This window comes from Juglans microcarpa x Juglans regia, chromosome 4D (genome assembly GCF_004785595.1).
Source record: "Juglans microcarpa x Juglans regia isolate MS1-56 chromosome 4D, Jm3101_v1.0, whole genome shotgun sequence".
Taxonomy (NCBI): domain Eukaryota; kingdom Viridiplantae; phylum Streptophyta; class Magnoliopsida; order Fagales; family Juglandaceae; genus Juglans; species Juglans microcarpa x Juglans regia.
The window spans coordinates 33,296,071-33,312,999 of record NC_054600.1 but is presented as its reverse complement, the minus strand read 5'-3'; the positions used below and the strand labels follow the sequence as shown (position 1 = coordinate 33,312,999).

The following is a 16,929-nucleotide window of genomic DNA, read 5'->3' as shown; positions in this document are numbered from 1 at the left end:
AAAGGAGTTCAGAGGAGTCGGTTCAAGTGAAATCGCTACATGCTAATTGCCAAGGATGAATTCAGCTTTCAATAATAATGATAAAATAATAAAGTCTGGTTTGGTTACATAAATAAAATGAAATAAAAGTTGAAAATTGAACAAAATATTATTAAAATATTATTTTTATCTTAAAATTTAAAAAAATTAAATTATTTATTATATTTTATATAAAAATTCAAAAAAATTATAATAATTATACGAAATGATGCGTTGATCTTGATAATTAAGATAGAAACGTCCGGAGAAATATTCACGCAAGTCGTCGCGAAATGTCCCCTTATAAAGTAGCGGTTGACCGGTGCATAGTAACCCGACCGCGTCAATTTCCAAGTCGTTGTCTGTCTAGTGTCTCTCTCCTCTAACCAACGGCAGTTTCAATCCATGAACAACCCCCATGTGTGTGCACATGAACTTGTTGTATTAGGAGATGATGAGGTCTCCACACTCCACACTGTACACATGGTGTGAATTGATGTTATAGGCAGAGATGCATATACATCTATCAGAAATGATACTTGCAGTCGTAAATATGCAAACACATACAATCACTTTGAAAAAAGTTAATAAATACGAAATTCATATGAAAAATAATTAATTTTTAAATAGTAAACTCTACTCTTTTTCAAAACAATTACACGACACTTATACACTCCACGACTGTATGTAGCATTACTCATTTATTTAATTATTATTGTTTGTATCGGGTGTGAGCCTTGCTTATATACTCCAAGATCTCTCATGCACGATGAAACCAAATCGTTTCGGCATCAGTTTACGAGTGTACTTCAATCTAACAAATGCTAATGTCCCAAATGGATAAAATACCACTTATTAAACAACTGAAATGAAATCCACTAGAAAAGCAGTAGCTACAGTTCTTACCATCTGCATAAGAAACATTTATAACCACAGTTCCCTTTTATCTTTCTCAACATCCTTAATCATATCGTGTTGGCATTGATTGCTCCATGTACAAAAGATAGGCTGTTAAATTGAACACATGTTTAAGCTTTACTAACTATAATGAGAAAAACAAAAGAAAGTAGTTTAATCATCACTTTGTTGCTTAGTGGTACAATTTAAAAGGTAGTTGAATGGTCACAGACAGCAGTTGTTAGCACCTGCCATCCCTCCATACCGCTTTTTATTTACGATGCGCCTCAATATCTGACATTAGCTTTATGGGCTTGTTCTTCTTTTGTTGATACTTGGCATATGAATACCACACACCACCAGCAGTGTTGATAACCAATCCAGTCACGTTCAAAGCATGAACTTGAACACCACCCAGTAACACAAAACCAAGGGTCTGAGATACCAAAAAAAGATTACATAAAAAACCAAGAATAGGAAAGCATATGTCAGATGTGTTGGTTCAAGAAACTCATAATGTTTTATTTCTTAAAAAAAACCACAAGCCGTTTCAAATATCAAGACAGGAAAACAGAAGAAAAATCAATGCCTTTAAGGATGTGTAATGGGCTAGTTATTAGAAAATTCCAAATTTTCCTTCCCCATCACCAAACTTATGTAAAACAAAACAAAGACTAACTAAAGATCCTCGAGGCATACCGTGGAGACAACCCCTTTAAGAACGCCAACTATTGTTGTTGTTAAAGCAGAGTTGACTATGGTACATAAAAACATGGTGAAGTTGAGGACAATGCCCATTACCAATGAAAGAATAAGGATCACCAAAAAGTATAAGGAATTACTCTGCATATTAAAGACAAATTTCATGTTAGATATCGATTTAATGTTAAGATGCACAATCTACTATAGGTAAACAATACCAAATGAAAAGCATTCTACCACTTCCAACAAGAAACCGAATCTTAATGATGTAATGAAAGCATTATAAAGAACTGAAATGAACCCTGACTATTTATATTTTTTTCTTTTCAGTATTCTTATTAAAAGCTTGACTCAAATAGGTCTAGGTAATAAATCCATAATTCTGGATCAACCAGGCAGACTTTTGGATGTGCTATGCCACATACTCTTCATAGATGCAGGCACCTTGCTTTGATTTTATTTGGTAATATTTATGGACTAAAAACTACAAAGATACATTTTGTTGGAATGATACAATAAGAGCAAGCGTAACAAAGTCATCACACCTAACAATAAGGAAGAAATGGTTTTCAAGGAGATTTGGCTATCAAACTTCAAGCTATTAGAATGTTTTCCCAACGTTAACCAATAAAACTGGTCTTTTCCCCCCCTTCATGATAACTCCATTTATTATCCCAAAATATATGGTATTGTTACATTGAATACAGTTTCAAGCACCCATTGATATCCTACTACGTCCATATAAAAAAGAAAAAAGAAAAATGACATCAGGGAAGGAACAGTCCAGCACTTATTTGATTCAATGACTATTAGATAGAATGTTCATGATAGTCTTTATTATTTCGTGCTCGAGCATTATTACTCTCCGAAACAATCATAAATAACACTAAAAAAGCCCTTTTAGATTCTGACCTTTGCAAATAATAGTGATATAGAATTTGGAAACTCTCCTGTAGCTATGATGAGAAACAGCAAAAATGGAATGGACAAAGTACTGTTGTAGAACATGATTTCAACTGAAGAAAGCCCATCCTCTGCACCAGACTTCTCAACCAAGACTAGGTACATGGTCTGCATTGCACATGAACAATTCCATTTGTAAAGCTCACATATTACGAGCTCCAAAAAAAATCCGCAATTTTAAAGCTAATAGACATCCATTAGGCAGTATTTTTGTTGTCTTTGTCCCTCCTCAACATGGTCCAAGCTCTGGCAGTCTCAATCATCTCACAACACCCAAATCAAGAACAGTATTCAAAGCAACTGGCCAAGTACTTGTTAGAAAAAAGGTAACTAGCCAAGTCACTGGCTGTTTGCTCAATTATTGTTTGAGAGCCACCGATTGTACCTTTTTGAATTATCAACAGCCATCCGGAGACCAGGTTGAGGAAGCCTTGATGTTGGTGAAAGTAAAGTGGGATAATGATACCAAAATTGGGGTAAGCATTGATGCTGCATTGCACCTCCCAAAGAAGTAGAGGGATTTGCTACAGCAAGTGCAGAAAATGTGGCAGAGTTTCAGAATTCTACAAATCAAAGTTTTGAAAGACGTGTTAATTTTGAGGAGTTGAAGCACTGGATGGGTTCTTATCTAATGTTGGGTTTGATGTAGGGGAGAGAACGTGAGGAGGTCAGAGGATGCAGATGGCAAGACGGGAAAGGGAGATTCAGCTAGAACCTGACCACGATTTTTTTTTTTTTGGGGGGGGGGGGGGGGGGGGGGGTGTCACATTAACCTATCTTATCATTTCAGTTGACGTCAGAGGGGAAAACCCAAAATGAAGGTTTTCATGAAAACACAGACACTAGTTTGACACATGGTAGTTTCAAGAAACTGACTTGAAATTTGAATGGTTTTCAGTGAAAGGATATATACTACTATCTATTATCAACCATTCATAGTTCAAGAAAAAAGGTCCAACCTGGAAAAAAACAGAAGTAAGGGCCATGCTGTATCCAAAAAGGTCAAATGAAAAATCTCCCAGCGCAGCAATGATAACTCCAGCAGCAGTCAATAGAACAGAAAGAGACACCTGAAATTTAATAAAGAAGCCACGACAGATTAGAACTTACTAATCGAAGATAATGGTCATAAAGATTATTCTGCTAGTTTAACATAATACTTATCAAAGATTCCAGGAAAAACCACTGCACTTAAAAACAAATACCAGTTAGAACCTACAAATCTAACATACGAGCTCCTTTATTTAGGATCGGGACATGGAGTACAACATAACACTAATAACTAAATGACAGCTGGGTTGGGCTTAGTCAAATAATTTTTTAAAGCACCTAAATTTCAAAAGACCCAACTAGAATTCAACTTTCCTAAATGTTAACTAGTTGGGCAAGGCACTCTTTCAATCATGATTACACCTTTAAGATGATAACATAGTAATAATTATGATATCCTTGGATTGTGACAAATATATTGTCTGCATACTACTCCCATGAGTTAGATTTTGTTCAGGAACTTATCAAAAAAATATTTTGTTCAGGATATGACACCTGAGTGTCACAAACTTTTTTTTTTGATCGGTAAACAAATTTTATTGATCAAAAGGGAGACATAGAGTGTCCAAGTACACGGGACATATACATGAACACGATCACAATGTCTATCTTAGAGATACAAGAAACTCGTGAAAAGACCTGCCATGAAAATCAATTACAATCGACCAATGGAGTAAAGTATTGAAAAACAAAATTCTAAGCTCTTCCATTGATCTTTCTTGATCTTCAAAGCATCTTGCATTCCGCTCCCTCCAAATGCACCACCATAGAAAAATAGGTAGCATCTTCCATATGGATGCAATTTGAGTGTTGCCCCTAATACCTCTCCAAGAGGCTAAAAAATCACACACCCTTTCCGGCATCACCCACGCTAACCCCACCCGTGCTAAGACATCTGTCCATAAAGTCATGGCAACCTCACAATGTAGTAATAGATGGTCAAAGGACTCACCACTCTTCTTACACATGTAACACGAATTTATAGCAATAATGCCTCGTTTCCTTAGGTTATCTATGGTAAGAATCTTCCCCAAAGATGCTGTCCATACAAAAAAAGCTGCCTTTAGAGATGCCTTTGTCTTCCAAATGCTTTTCCATGGGAACGGGACTGAGTTGTGCAAGTTTAAGGAATGGTAGAAAGAGCGAGCCGTGAACACTCCCTTCTTAGATGGACGCCAACATATCTTGTCTTCTCCTTCCCCCGACACACTAGTGGAATACACAAAATCAAAAAAAGCCGAAAGGTCGTCCATCTCCCAATCTTGTGCATCTCTATGAAAAGTAAGGTTCCATTGGGAAGAGCCATTGGAAGACAAAGTAAGGTTCCTTATAATCTCCTTAAAAGGAATTTAAGCTCATGCTTATTAATATAGGAGTTGTTCTATGGTGCAGATACTACATATCATGATATCACTAGTGTTCACCGCTGATTGAAATATTAAGAACTGTCCACTGTAGATCACATCAAGAAATCTTTGCTGTTTGTACCGTCCACTCAAGCTTTAGACTGCAATTACAGCTTTAACTAAGCAACTAACTTTAGACACCAATAATAACAGGAACAAGTTAAAAACACCTACTCTACAATGTTAACATGAAGTTCAACCAAAATACAATTGGCATGATGGATAAGATTTTTATTTTATTTTATACATAAGAAACTTTATTGATCAAATGAAACTAGGCGAAGCCCATGTACACAGGAAATATACAAACGAGACACCTAATTACATTCTAGAAAGCTGAAAAGAAAACAAAAACTTGTCAACATTCCCTCCCTTTAGTACAATAGCAGAAAACCACTGAACCAGAGAAGACAAAAAAATTCTAGATTTCCTCCACAACTCGCTCCTTGTTGTTGAAGCACCTCTCATTCCTTTCCATCCATAAACACCACATTAAGCACAAAGGAATCATCCTCCACACCGCTGCCAGTTGAGAACTATTATGATGCCTATTCCTCCACACTCCTTGGCATAACCCAACTCAACCCAGCTCTACTTAAAATGCCAACCCATATCTCCCTAGCCACCTCACAATGTAGAAGTAGATGATCAATCAATTCACCGTTTTTCTTACACATGAAACACCACTCTGTTACAATCATCTCATGTTTCCTTAAATTATCAACCGTCAAAATCTTCCCTAGAGCAGCCATCCAAGTAAAAAAAGCAACTTTAGACAGCACAAAAACCCTCCAAATACTCTTCCATGTAAATGAGATATGCGGTTGATCTGTCAACACCTTATAAAATGATTTAACAGAAAACTTGTTGCTCCCCGTACGTTTCCAGTTCCATAGCATTCGATCTCTCCCATTTCCTCCTATTTTCAGGGAATAGAAAAAGCTGAAAAAACCTGCTATCTCATCAATTTCCCAATCCTGTGCGTTTCTAGTAAAAATCACATTCCAATGCACAGTCCCATTAGCACGACACAACACCTCTGAGACAGCAGCCTGCTGATTTCCAACCAAGCTAAAGACATCCGAAAAAACAGTATGAAGAGCTCTATCACCACACCATTCATCAAACCAGAAAATTATTCTTGCACCCTCTCCGACCTCGAACTTAAGATGTTTTTCAAATGAGCCCAGCTATACATCAGCCGCACTCTCCGCACACCTTACATGGTTTTTTTTTTTTTTTTTTTACTCAACACATTAGGTGTGCTGCGGCTACAGCCAACAGTAGGCTGATGTAAATAATTTTTCTTTTCAAAAATATTCCACATCTTTCTAATAAATTTCCAAAAGCTCACACCATAAATCCCCCTACCCTCCTTGGAATGCCAACCCCCCCAATAACTTCCATACTTCCGATCAACCTCTCTACACAATGAATCCCCTTCCAATTGATATCTCCACAACCACTTTCCTAATAGAGCTTTATTCAAAATGTTCAAATTTCGCACTCCCAAGCTTCCCAACGCAGTCGGACTGCTCACCCTTTGCCAACTCACAAGATAAAATTTACTCTCTTCCCCCATGCCACCCCACAAAAAAGCTCTAAACAATTTTTCAATCCAACTTGCCACACCCACCGGTAATGGAAATAAAGAAAGAAAATATGTAGGGAGATTGGAAAAAGTGCTTTTAATAAGGGTTAATCTCCCCCCTTTTGTTAGATATAGCCGCTTCCAACCTGACAATCTTTTCTCAACCTTCTCTACAACACCATCCCAAATATTCTTTGCTTTGAAAGATGCCCCCAATGGAAGCCCAAGATATTTCATTGGAAGGGAAGCAACTTTGCAGCCCAACAAATCCGCTAGAAGGTTAATATTCTCCACATCCCTCACTGGAACCAATTCCGACTTTCCCAAGTTCACCTTGAGGCCCGAAACAGCTTCAAAATACAATAGAACAGCCCTTAAAGCTTGAATCTGTCCATTGTCAGCATCACAGAAAATAAGAGTATCATCTGCAAACAATAAGTGAGAAATGGATAAAACACCGTTACTGTTGTTTCCCATTGAGAAACCAGCAAGAAAACCTCCCCCTACAGCAGCCTCCACCATGTGACTCAACACCTCCATAACTATAACGAAAAGAAACGGGGATAACGGATACCCTTGTCTCAAACCCTCGAACTCTGAAAAAATTCACAAGAGTTGCCATTAACTAAAACAAAAAGTCGAGCAGTCGAAACATAGTGTTTAACCCATCCACACCACCTATCTCCAAAGCCACATCTTCTCAACCTAAAAAAAGAAAATCCCGACACACGTGGTCATATGCCTTTTCCATGTCCAACTTGCAAAGAACCCCTGGAATACCTTCCCTCATTTGGTTGTCCAAGCACTCATTTGCAATCAGAACTGAATCCAATATTTGCCGACCCCGAACAAAAGCATTTTTAGGTTTAGAAATAATTTTATCCATCACCAAACTCATACGATTAGCTAACACCTTTAAAATAATTTTATAAATCCCATCTATCAAACTAATAGGACGGAAATCTTTCATGAAGTAAAACTCTATAATCAATCCATGAAAAGCAACTTCGCATATATAATAAAATAAGAGCATCATCACAGACCTGTGTCGTAGGTCTCCCTTTTCCAGAAAATAATCCAGCAACCAGGACTGCAAGTGGCGTGAGTCTCTTTATCGCGATATACATCGGAATATTAACTCCTTTTAAACTCGCCAATGCAAATGCCACGTTAGCATTGTAAAATAGTGAAATTGGGAGAAGCTTTCTAGCCGTCAACATATCTAAAGATCCGGATTTTGTGTATCCCATTCTTTGACCCAAGTGTATAAGCAAGGTGGTTGCCAATTGCTAAGATAATGAAGAACAGCAAACAAAATTCACTATTAACAGTCACAAAACCATCACAAATTTAGTGAAAGAGCAAGTGCACTATTTTACTTTCACAAAGTCATACCTGCAAAGTGAGGAGGGTCATTGAGTGAGCATATTGAATAAGTATGGCCTTATTGATGAAAACCATTGCCATTGAAGCAATCCCATATGACAAGGCTGCAAACAAACTACATGGGCGATGGTACAGAGTTACAACTGGCAAATGAGAATTAAGATATCTTATATGTGGCAAAACTGTTTGTTAAAAACATTGTCTGATCAATATCATACACAGCCATCTCATTAACACGATTAAATTCGCTTTCACACAAAAATGACATACACATGAGCACGGCTCCATTGCCAAGAGGACATTCAGACTTGGATATATCATATCCACGGTTCAGGTGAATTATAACTTGTAAAACTCTGGATTCTGTATAAGAAGGTGGTAAATGGGATCCCACATTGTTTCGAATGGAGAAGTTCAAGCCCTTTATAATGATTCCAAGGGACTCCAAATACTCCAATTGCAAAATTAATTAGTTCCATCCGAGTATGGATTTAGATGTGGGTTGGGCCTTCATTAAGTTGTTACAATTTAGAAATTGAGCCGTCGAGATTGTAATATCTTAGATTGTGTATATAAAGGTGGTAAATGGGATCCCACACTGTTCTAATTGCAACATTGACTGGTCCTTTTTTACCATAGACCTAGATATGGCTTGGGTCTTCTTTGTATCATTACATAACTTGTTCATTAGTCAAAAACATGACAGCCAATTTAATTCAGAAACATATAATTGACCACGTGCAGTCAAGAAAAAGATCTGGATGGGCTTCAAAAAGAAAGTACGTCTTACTCTTATCACCTCAAACTTGTATAAACTATTTTGAACACGGTACACCAAAATTAAAAACTGACAATTAAGCCTTGAAATCTTAAATGCTTTACTTAGGATTAGATATGGCATTATGCTGGTCCTTGAAAGTTAGTGATAGCCTTCATAATGCTGCTGCGACGATTAATCATTCAAATCCATGAAATTCTAAGGTTTCAAGACATTGCTTAAATTGAGATTTACTGACAGCAAACGAAGCAACTTAGCTACAAGTAGCAAAGGAATCTGGATGAAAAAATAATAATCATAATCATAAATGGAAGAACCTCGAATGTGGACTCATATTTGAGTCACTAAGATTTTCCATGGTCGACGACGAGAGGATGGTTACGAGATCCAGATATAGAGAACGGTCTCACTGCCACTCCAGTGATGTCATCACCAAAAAAACTCCAATCACAGCCCCAAACTCACCGCCAATTCGTACAGAAATCCTGCGAATCAAAGTAACCCTAATTCGATTAGTCGCCGAGAAAACCAGCAAGAATAAATAATTAAGAAAAATAACGAAGCGGGAGAAGATTAAGGGGGAAAAAAAATTAACCTGGTTAAAGTAGTAGGTAAAATTACATCGTTGCACAAGAAAAAGATCGATAGGTGCGGGCTTTGTAAACGATCAGGTTACTGGATCGGATATCAAAAGGGGAAGGGAGAATTTTCTGAGTGTAATGGAGCGTGGCTCGCGTGGAGTGGGGTGTAGAGTGCGAGAGAGAAATGAATATATAAATTGAGAAGAAAAGGAGTAAAAAACAGAGGGTTGTGGGTTTGACGAAATAGCCAGCGTAGACGAGGGCGGGCAATCACATGGCAAGTGCAAAGATGTGAAAGCAATCGCCATCGGATGTGGAATGGACGCCATTGCTGTCGCGCCCAAAACCGGAGCAATTAGCAAAGTTCCGAGGTTCTAGTGGGGACATCGTTACCCTCTTCAACTTGTTCTAATGTGATTAATTGTTGTTAACGGACATTGCTGTTTTTCAACGTGCTTTTCGTCTACTTTTTAGCTAGCTAATCAGTAAATGCAAGGAAAACTTGTGCCGCTGTACAAGCTGTGCTTCAGTCCTAGTTTGTTATCATAATTTCTCTAATTACTCCTATCTAATTATTATAATTTTTTAAAATTTTTATTAAAAAAATAAATAATTCATTTTTTCAAAATTTAAAACAAAAATAATATTAAAAAATATATTTTATTCAACTTTTAACTTTAATTTCAACTAATCGAGGGAGCTCAAGTTCAAGTCCCACTCCTTTAGGCCTATTTAGATAGTGAAATGAGATGAGATGATTTTAGATGAAAGTTAAAAATTAAATAAAATATTGTTAAAATATTATTTTTTAATATTATTATTATTCTAGAATTTAAAAAAGTTAAATTGTTTATTATATTTTTTTGAAAATTTAAAAAAATTGTAATGATAAAATTAGATGAGATGAAATCATTTTTATATCCAAATAAAACTTATTATGATATTTTGTTAAAGGAAAAGTTTTATTGCAAACGATTTCACGTACTAAACCGCACACTGATATTAAATATATAATATCTATTTAATGAACAGTATAAATTGAAAATGAAAATGATTTAGTAAGATAAAAGATTTTTTTTATTCTCTCAAAAAAATTTTATTTTTTTGAATAAAAAATTATGTAGATATTGATACGTCAAACCGTTTGTTTCTAACAAACCTTTTCAATTCAGAGGTGAGGCTCGTTTTAGAATTCTGTATCCATTGATTTATACATGCAAGGCAAGATCAAGTGAGAGGGAAGGTCCAACCCAAACATGGTTGGGCTTGAAAGCATATCCTCGTTTGTAAACACGTTGGGTTGGTGTTTGCTAACAATAATACTGAACAAGTGGCATTGGCCATTGAGTTTCTAAAGATAATATAATTTTGTCTATTAGAGCATTAAAGAATGAAAAATATTTTAGTAGCAAACAGATTTTATAAAAATAAATTTATAAACTAATATCATTTTAAAATAAATCTAACGTATTATATGAAACTACGTCAATTTATAAATTTATTTTTATAAAATCTCTTTATACCTATAATATTTCTCGTAAATATAATGCCAACATCCAAATCATTTGGATGTTGTCATTGACACTAGAGTATTTGCATTTTGCAGCTATCTTAACAGGCTTTTCTTCTTTCTTTAATGAAAAAATCTTCACTAGACGTGGGCTGCAAGTCATACCACCATTCTGTAATCTCGGCTGAGCGCAGAATGCTTTTAACACATCTGAGATGGGTGAATTATGGTCATGCATCATCTATCTCGGATCAAGTCCAAAATGTCTATATAAATTAGGAACTCTGCATAGATTCCTAATATATAAGCCTGTTTGCAACACAACATGACTAGCGCATGCAAACATCAGCATTTCCCATGATAAAAATTTTAAGTGGCACATCGGATATGTACATGCAATGCAACCATCAACATTAAAATCAAAATTCTAAACGACATAATAGATCAGACAAGTTTGATGCTCCATATTAAGTTGTCACTCAAGTTCAGCCTACCAGGTAAATCATTCAAATACGTACTAATGGATAGAAGAAAATGATCATCAGCGGAAAAGTCATGCTTCCCTTCATTTTCCCATCTCTCTTGACAAACAGTTGCATGGGTCTTACTTCACTGCAGCTCTTGCACTCATGGATGAGTGATAGGTGGTGCTTCTTTGTTTCCTGTAGGAGGTATAAACATCATCATACTGACTTGCTTCATTTGGATTAGCTGTGGCACCAAGTCCCAACCTTCCTGATCCTGACTTCCGATCTACACTTCCATCAGCATATGCCCCCGTCTCAGGGTCCACCTGCAGGTTCGGGGGAGGAGGGATGCAAGCTCCTCCCTTGCGTACTGCAGGTTCTCTCTCATACTCATCTTCATCTCTTGAATCAGCATTAATGGGCCCTTCAGAAGGGTTAATCTCTCCAATGTCTTTGAAGAATTTCGACACACTATCAAGAATTTCAGATTGAGGAACATTGGATGGAGGAATTACAGTTGGTATGTCCAAAGGGCTCATGGGAGAGTAGGGCACCCCGCTACCAATCTGCATCTTTCTGACCATTCCAGGAATAAGACCGGGTGGAAACAATGGATATGGTGGCAATTTTTCACCATTGCCAGCAGTTGGGCCTGGCAATAAATGGGGTGTGGGCTGTTGGTTTGCTGGTTGAACAGAAGCTGATATGGTCATGGACCCCATAAAAACACCACTGGGGCCTGAGTTTGGAAGAAATTGCTTGGTTGCTAGAGATGGCGGAATGGCTTGGGCAGAGGCTGCATGTTTATCAGGAAGCTCTTGATCTGGTAAATTCCTATCAGGTAGCCACTGCTGGATGTTATGGTTTGTTGAATGCTGCAGCAATACTGCATGAAATGAAAATTAAGGGCAATTTATAGCATTCTTTATTTATAGAGACAAATGCATAGACACATCTAGGCGCCTGCGTTGAACCAAAAGAAACCCAGTCCTGCTGCCCCTAAAAAATAACAGAAATATAGAAGGGGTTTTGGAATGGGATGGGGAGGCTGGGGGTCGTAAAATTGCCTCCTCAACCCCAGGTTTATTACATGGCAAAAGCACCAGCTTTGGCATGGCTTTGACGATTTGAGAGCGCAAGTTAGAGAGAGAGGGGGAGAAAAGCATAGCTTACCAGCAGCCGGATCTGCTGAACCACTGGTGGTTGGAAGCCCTGGAAAAGAATTAGTTGGTGGTCCAGCAATCATCTCACCCTTAAGATCGTCAATAGTGTTCTGATCAAAAATATCTTTGGAAGCCCACAACTCTAAAATCTTCTGTAACCTTGTCTGATTTTCCTCCTTGTTCTGAGGATTGTGATAAATCCTCCTGAGCATGGAACCTAAAACAGGTACAAATGCAAGGGCTTCATTATCAAGGTCGGGGCTTGTCCTCCGTAGCAAGCTGTAAATTTTGCAAAGCAATATTAATTTTTTTTTTTAATAAGTAAAAGCAAGACTAATATATGTAAACCATGAAACAAAATGCATCTAACTAAGAATTGAGAAACTCGGGAACAAGCATAATAGTCGACACTAGTTTTCGACGTTCATTACAAGGTGAAGATAGGTGAGCTATGACAATATTTTGGCATGAGCACGCATCCCTTAGAACTTGAAACAAGTGGTTCGCCTCCAAGAAGAGGTCCATCTTTTTACTGCATCATGTTAAAGAGCAAAATTCATTCCAAATTTTTCTTATTGAACTTAGAATACCCTTCCAACATCTAAATTCAATAACTGACTACAGTTCATCTTCAACATCTAAAGTTTTGAACTTGATGTTATGTACCTTTGAGATTGGATAGGTCATGTCACAGCGGGTGGTGGAAATGATGGCTTGTTGGCTTTGGTTCCTTTGTGTTTGATCTGGTGTATTTATAGGGAATGTAATGCTCGAGCCTTGGGAAATTGTGTGGATACAGTGTTCAAATTATGAACAAACAATTTTCTTTTGTTTGGATGGTTGCATAGTGCATACAATAGTTTAAATTTCTCAAAGTTTCGTGGAATTATGATCTTTCTCTTCTTCCACATAGTTGGGCATTCCCACCCTCTATGCTGTGTATGCGATTGCACTTTCTGGGAGGTGGAAGCACAAGTTTGATGTAATTTGTGTCAATTTAAGGGTTTTTTCTACTCTTTTCTTTTTGATTGTCAATGTAAGAGCTCTTTGTGCACCAAGTATTCCTGCCATAAGCAATCCCCTGTCCTAAACATAATTTGGCAAGTATATGATGCTCAGCTGGTGTTCCTTTCTCAAAGCAGAACTACCATGGACATTAGGGAAAATAAGAGAAGACTACCTGAGTTAGGTCCATAAGGGTGGCCACCAGACAAAGCCAGAATAGGATTCAGACTCAGGGGTGCACTTCCCAATCAAGAAATCCAAGCTGAAGAAACTCCATGGGATTATCTTAAGGGAGCTTCTGATACTGAGTTGTGGCGGTTTCTAGGGAAACACTCAGAGAATCCGAAGTTGAACAGCCAACTTCATGGTGGAAAACAGATTTGATGGATGACAAGGACAGATTTTTTTATTTTTTTAATTTTTATTATGTCAGGGAACCTCTCCAAGCCAGTGCCCTTTGGACCCACTCCTGCAGAGTAAACCCCAGTCCCGTGCACTTCACCCTCGGAAGTTTCCCTACATGGAACTGGTTAAATCGCTAGCTTTTCACCAAGAGGTGTGGCCCTAAAGGATTGTTTGCACCCAAGAGGTGTTGAACCTTGGACCTTGAAGTGAGTGATACCCCAAGACCAAGGCGTTCACCACTTGAGCCAACCCTTTGGGGTTCGGATGACAAGGACAGATAAACTTCTATTTCTATAAGTATAAATACAAGTAGACTTTTTTTTATAAGTAAGAAAAAAAGACAAGTAGACTTAAAGGTTCAAAGACTTGGTTTTTATTCCCTACACTGTCATTGCTATCATTGTTGCAAGGATGCGGGCCAAATTTGATGGATATCCACAATTCTTGTTCTAATCAGCTAACTAAAATGGTAATAAAAGCATCTTTGTTAGGTACTGTTAATAATAATAGCTCACCAACCATAAACTCGAGTACTGTTCAGGTTTCCTTATGGACAATGAACAAAGCCATGACAACACCCCCACCAAAAGAAGGTAGACAACGGGGCAATAATAAAGCTTCTACCAGAGCCCTCTAGAGAAGTATGGTTGACGAAGATCCAAAAATCAATAGCCTTAAAACTTTGTTAGCAGGGAGGAAAACATATACATGAGCAAAATGTTGGGGGGAAAACTGCATGAGTAGAAATCATGATTCTAAAAGACAACATTATTTGCACAGCCATCTTGTATACACCTTGTGTACTTGGTCACGCCTATTAATAAAATTTTACTCATAAAAAAAACATTATTTGTGCAGCCAACTTGTATACACCGTGTACTTGGTTACGCCTATTAATAAATTTTTACTCAAATAAAAAAAACATTATTTGCGCAGTCATAGAATGTTACCTGTCAAAAAGAATGTCATTTGCAAGGTATATTATATGCAGTTGCCTCTCTGAATCATCTAGGACAAAAGTTCGTTCTCTAAGTGCCTCAGCCAGTGCGGGTGCAAATGGGGATCTCTGCATGAACCAGTTTTTGGCACCCTTAATTGACTCTTTCGTACCATTTAGATTGTTAAGCACGCTATTGAGCTCCATTGCAACATCAGATGGAAGTGGTCCAGAAAGACCCCTGAAAGACTTGGATGACTGGTCATAATCTGGTCGACCATGAATCCCAAAAGACTGTGAATGCTGATGGTGCTGTGGCTGCTCGTAGAATGAGGGAAAAGGAGGTGGGTGCAATTGAGGAGCACCCAGCACTGTAGCTGATGCCCCAACACCTGCAGCTGCGGCATTCATTGGGGGAGCATTTAAAGGGGGAGGATGCATCATAGGTATAGACGATGATGCAAAAGGAGGATTGAAGGGACCACCTGGAGGATGTGTAGCTAACCAAAGCCTGTAACGGTAGTACCCATGCCCCTCCCCGCCAAAGAGAAAACCATAGTCAGGATTCTCTTGCTGCTTTTCACGAATCATAGCTTCAAATTCAGGGCCGTTCTTGGCAGCATACTCAACAAGTTTTTCGATGCGCTTATGAAGCTCTGGATCGGAAGGTGGAGCAGCTGGGGGTGGAGCTGCATCATATGGACCATGAAACTGTGGAGGAACGAGAGGAGAGGGTAAATGAGGGGGGAAAGCTGGCGGTGCCTGCTGTTGCTGTTGAAGATGAAGAAGGTGAGGATGGGGTGGAGGATGCGGATGGAGCTGCTGCATTTGGGGGTGATACGGGAATTGTTGGAGAGAGGGATGTGGGGGTAGGAAAGGAGGACCATGCACTGATGGAGGAAATTGCTGGTGCTGTGGAGGAAATCCAAACTGTTGTTGCTGTTGCATGCTTGGGGGTTGTCGCTGCTGTTGGGCATATGCCATAGCAGAGGCTGATGCGTAATCATGAGGCTGTCGATCCATCACCCTTTACAGAGACTTAGCAGGAGTATAATTCAGCAGCCTTTGTGAAAATCTTCAAATTCACCTACACTAAATACACACACCGCCCAAAAAAGCATAGACTATCGTTATTATAGCATGAGGAAAGTGCACTTGTTTTGACAAAATAACTGGGAAAATGCAATAACATTCTCTCATTGATATTCCTATTCCAAAAAATGGCCAGTAACCAAAATTTTAATGCAAACAAATTACAAGTTCTCAATGTGCGGTAAATTGAGGATCTCAACATTTATAATGATTACCCATGTCACCAAGAAAACGGAATTAACATGCAGAGTATGCCATTAAGTTGAAGCCCCAGCAAACACACACAATCACGGGCAAAAACAGAGAAGAAGTGTAACATGAGCAGAATTCAGATTTAAGAAAAAAATATACAATAACCTTTAAGCTCCAATCACCAAAAGCAAGAAACTGAAAGCCTATTTGCTTTACACATTGATTTTCAAATTGTCTCTCATGCCCTTGGGGGGTTTATGGGGTAACGGTCCTATCTGTAAGCAATAAGCTATAAGTTCATTGCAAGCCTGTTTTTGGGTTCTTCGTAATCTCTCGACTAGGTTTTAATATCCACCAGAATAGACGGTGAAATTAAAGACTGCAATTAGAGGAGAGTGGAAAAATTTTCCATTTGTTTCCTTGTTTTATACTTATATTCGGAAGCCAAGCACTCACCCTTGCTCTAATCTACTTCCCCAGTGGTTCGAGCTCACGCAACCCTGTTGCTTTTTTATGGATCTTGGGATTTAGTGCTTCGTTTGAAATATGAGCAGCCACGTATTTGCAGAAGTCCCAGAATAATCCAAAAATAAATACATCTACAACAAGATCGAGAGAGAGAGAGAGAGAGAGAGATACCTGGCGGTGCATCGACGTCAATATCAACGGGGACTAGCGGCGGCGCTGGCCTGCAAGGATGGGGACTATGGGGAGCTTGGGTCGCGGGGGTTTGGGAAAGGGAGTGGGTGATGGGGGGAGACTGGAGAGGCGCGCGGGAGGGGTGAA

General features: G+C 38.4%; 2 protein-coding genes and 1 long non-coding RNA gene across 9 annotated transcripts; all 3 read right to left on the bottom strand.

Annotated features, from left to right (window-relative positions):
- Positions 1-870: 870 nt before the first annotated feature.
- LOC121261222 (UDP-galactose/UDP-glucose transporter 7) lies at positions 871-9,817 on the bottom strand. 2 transcript variants are annotated; one of them, XM_041163473.1, is made up of 8 exons: positions 9,387-9,817; positions 9,109-9,276; positions 8,023-8,128; positions 7,671-7,916; positions 3,540-3,650; positions 2,530-2,688; positions 1,615-1,758; positions 871-1,351 (listed from the first exon to the last, which is right to left on the bottom strand). In XM_041163473.1, exons 2-8 carry the CDS (start codon positions 9,147-9,149, stop codon positions 1,187-1,189), a joined length of 972 nt encoding a protein of 323 aa, XP_041019407.1. In that variant the 5' UTR covers positions 9,150-9,276; positions 9,387-9,817; the 3' UTR covers positions 871-1,186. The 2 variants fall into 2 exon arrangements, with proteins under 2 accessions (XP_041019407.1, XP_041019408.1); XM_041163474.1 differs by having other exon boundaries at positions 9,413-9,817.
- On the bottom strand, positions 3,677-4,937 carry LOC121261224. Its single transcript, XR_005939854.1, has 3 exons — positions 4,137-4,937; positions 3,800-3,803; positions 3,677-3,689 (listed from the first exon to the last, which is right to left on the bottom strand). It is a non-coding gene; the product is annotated as an uncharacterized LOC121261224 (long non-coding RNA).
- Positions 9,818-11,233: 1,416 nt separating the features above from the next.
- On the bottom strand, positions 11,234-16,929 carry LOC121261221 (calcium homeostasis endoplasmic reticulum protein). Of its 6 annotated transcripts, XM_041163472.1 has the most exons (5): positions 16,309-16,526; positions 15,345-15,951; positions 14,873-15,257; positions 12,523-12,791; positions 11,234-12,235 (listed from the first exon to the last, which is right to left on the bottom strand). In XM_041163472.1, the coding sequence occupies exons 2-5, from the start codon at positions 15,880-15,882 to the stop codon at positions 11,487-11,489; spliced, it is 1,941 nt and encodes a 646-aa protein (XP_041019406.1). In that variant the 5' UTR covers positions 15,883-15,951; positions 16,309-16,526; the 3' UTR covers positions 11,234-11,486. The 6 variants fall into 6 exon arrangements, with proteins under 6 accessions (XP_041019406.1, XP_041019401.1, XP_041019405.1 ...); XM_041163467.1 differs by lacking the exon at positions 16,309-16,526 and adding an exon at positions 16,783-16,929 and having other exon boundaries at positions 14,873-15,951; XM_041163471.1 differs by lacking the exon at positions 16,309-16,526 and adding an exon at positions 16,783-16,927 and having other exon boundaries at positions 14,873-15,886.

Bases quoted from the DNA above. Each gene is read 5' to 3' on its own strand.
- LOC121261221 (XM_041163467.1), bottom strand. From the start codon at position 15,882: ATGGATCGACAGCCTCATGATTACGCATCAGCCTCTGCTATGGCATAT. The intron at 12,792-14,872 runs GTAACATTCTAT...CAAAATTTACAG, and splicing joins AATGACATTCTTTTTGACAG to CTTGCTACGGAGGACAAGCC. The intron at 12,236-12,522 runs GTAAGCTATGCT...CATTTCATGCAG, and splicing joins TTCAGCAGATCCGGCTGCTG to TATTGCTGCAGCATTCAACA.
- LOC121261222 (XM_041163473.1), bottom strand. From the start codon at position 9,149: ATGGAAAATCTTAGTGACTCAAATATGAGTCCACATTCGAG. The intron at 8,129-9,108 runs GTTCTTCCATTT...TCGCCCATGTAG, and splicing joins AATATGAGTCCACATTCGAG to TTTGTTTGCAGCCTTGTCAT. The intron at 1,759-2,529 runs GTCAGAATCTAA...TTTAATATGCAG, and splicing joins TATCACTATTATTTGCAAAG to AGTAATTCCTTATACTTTTT.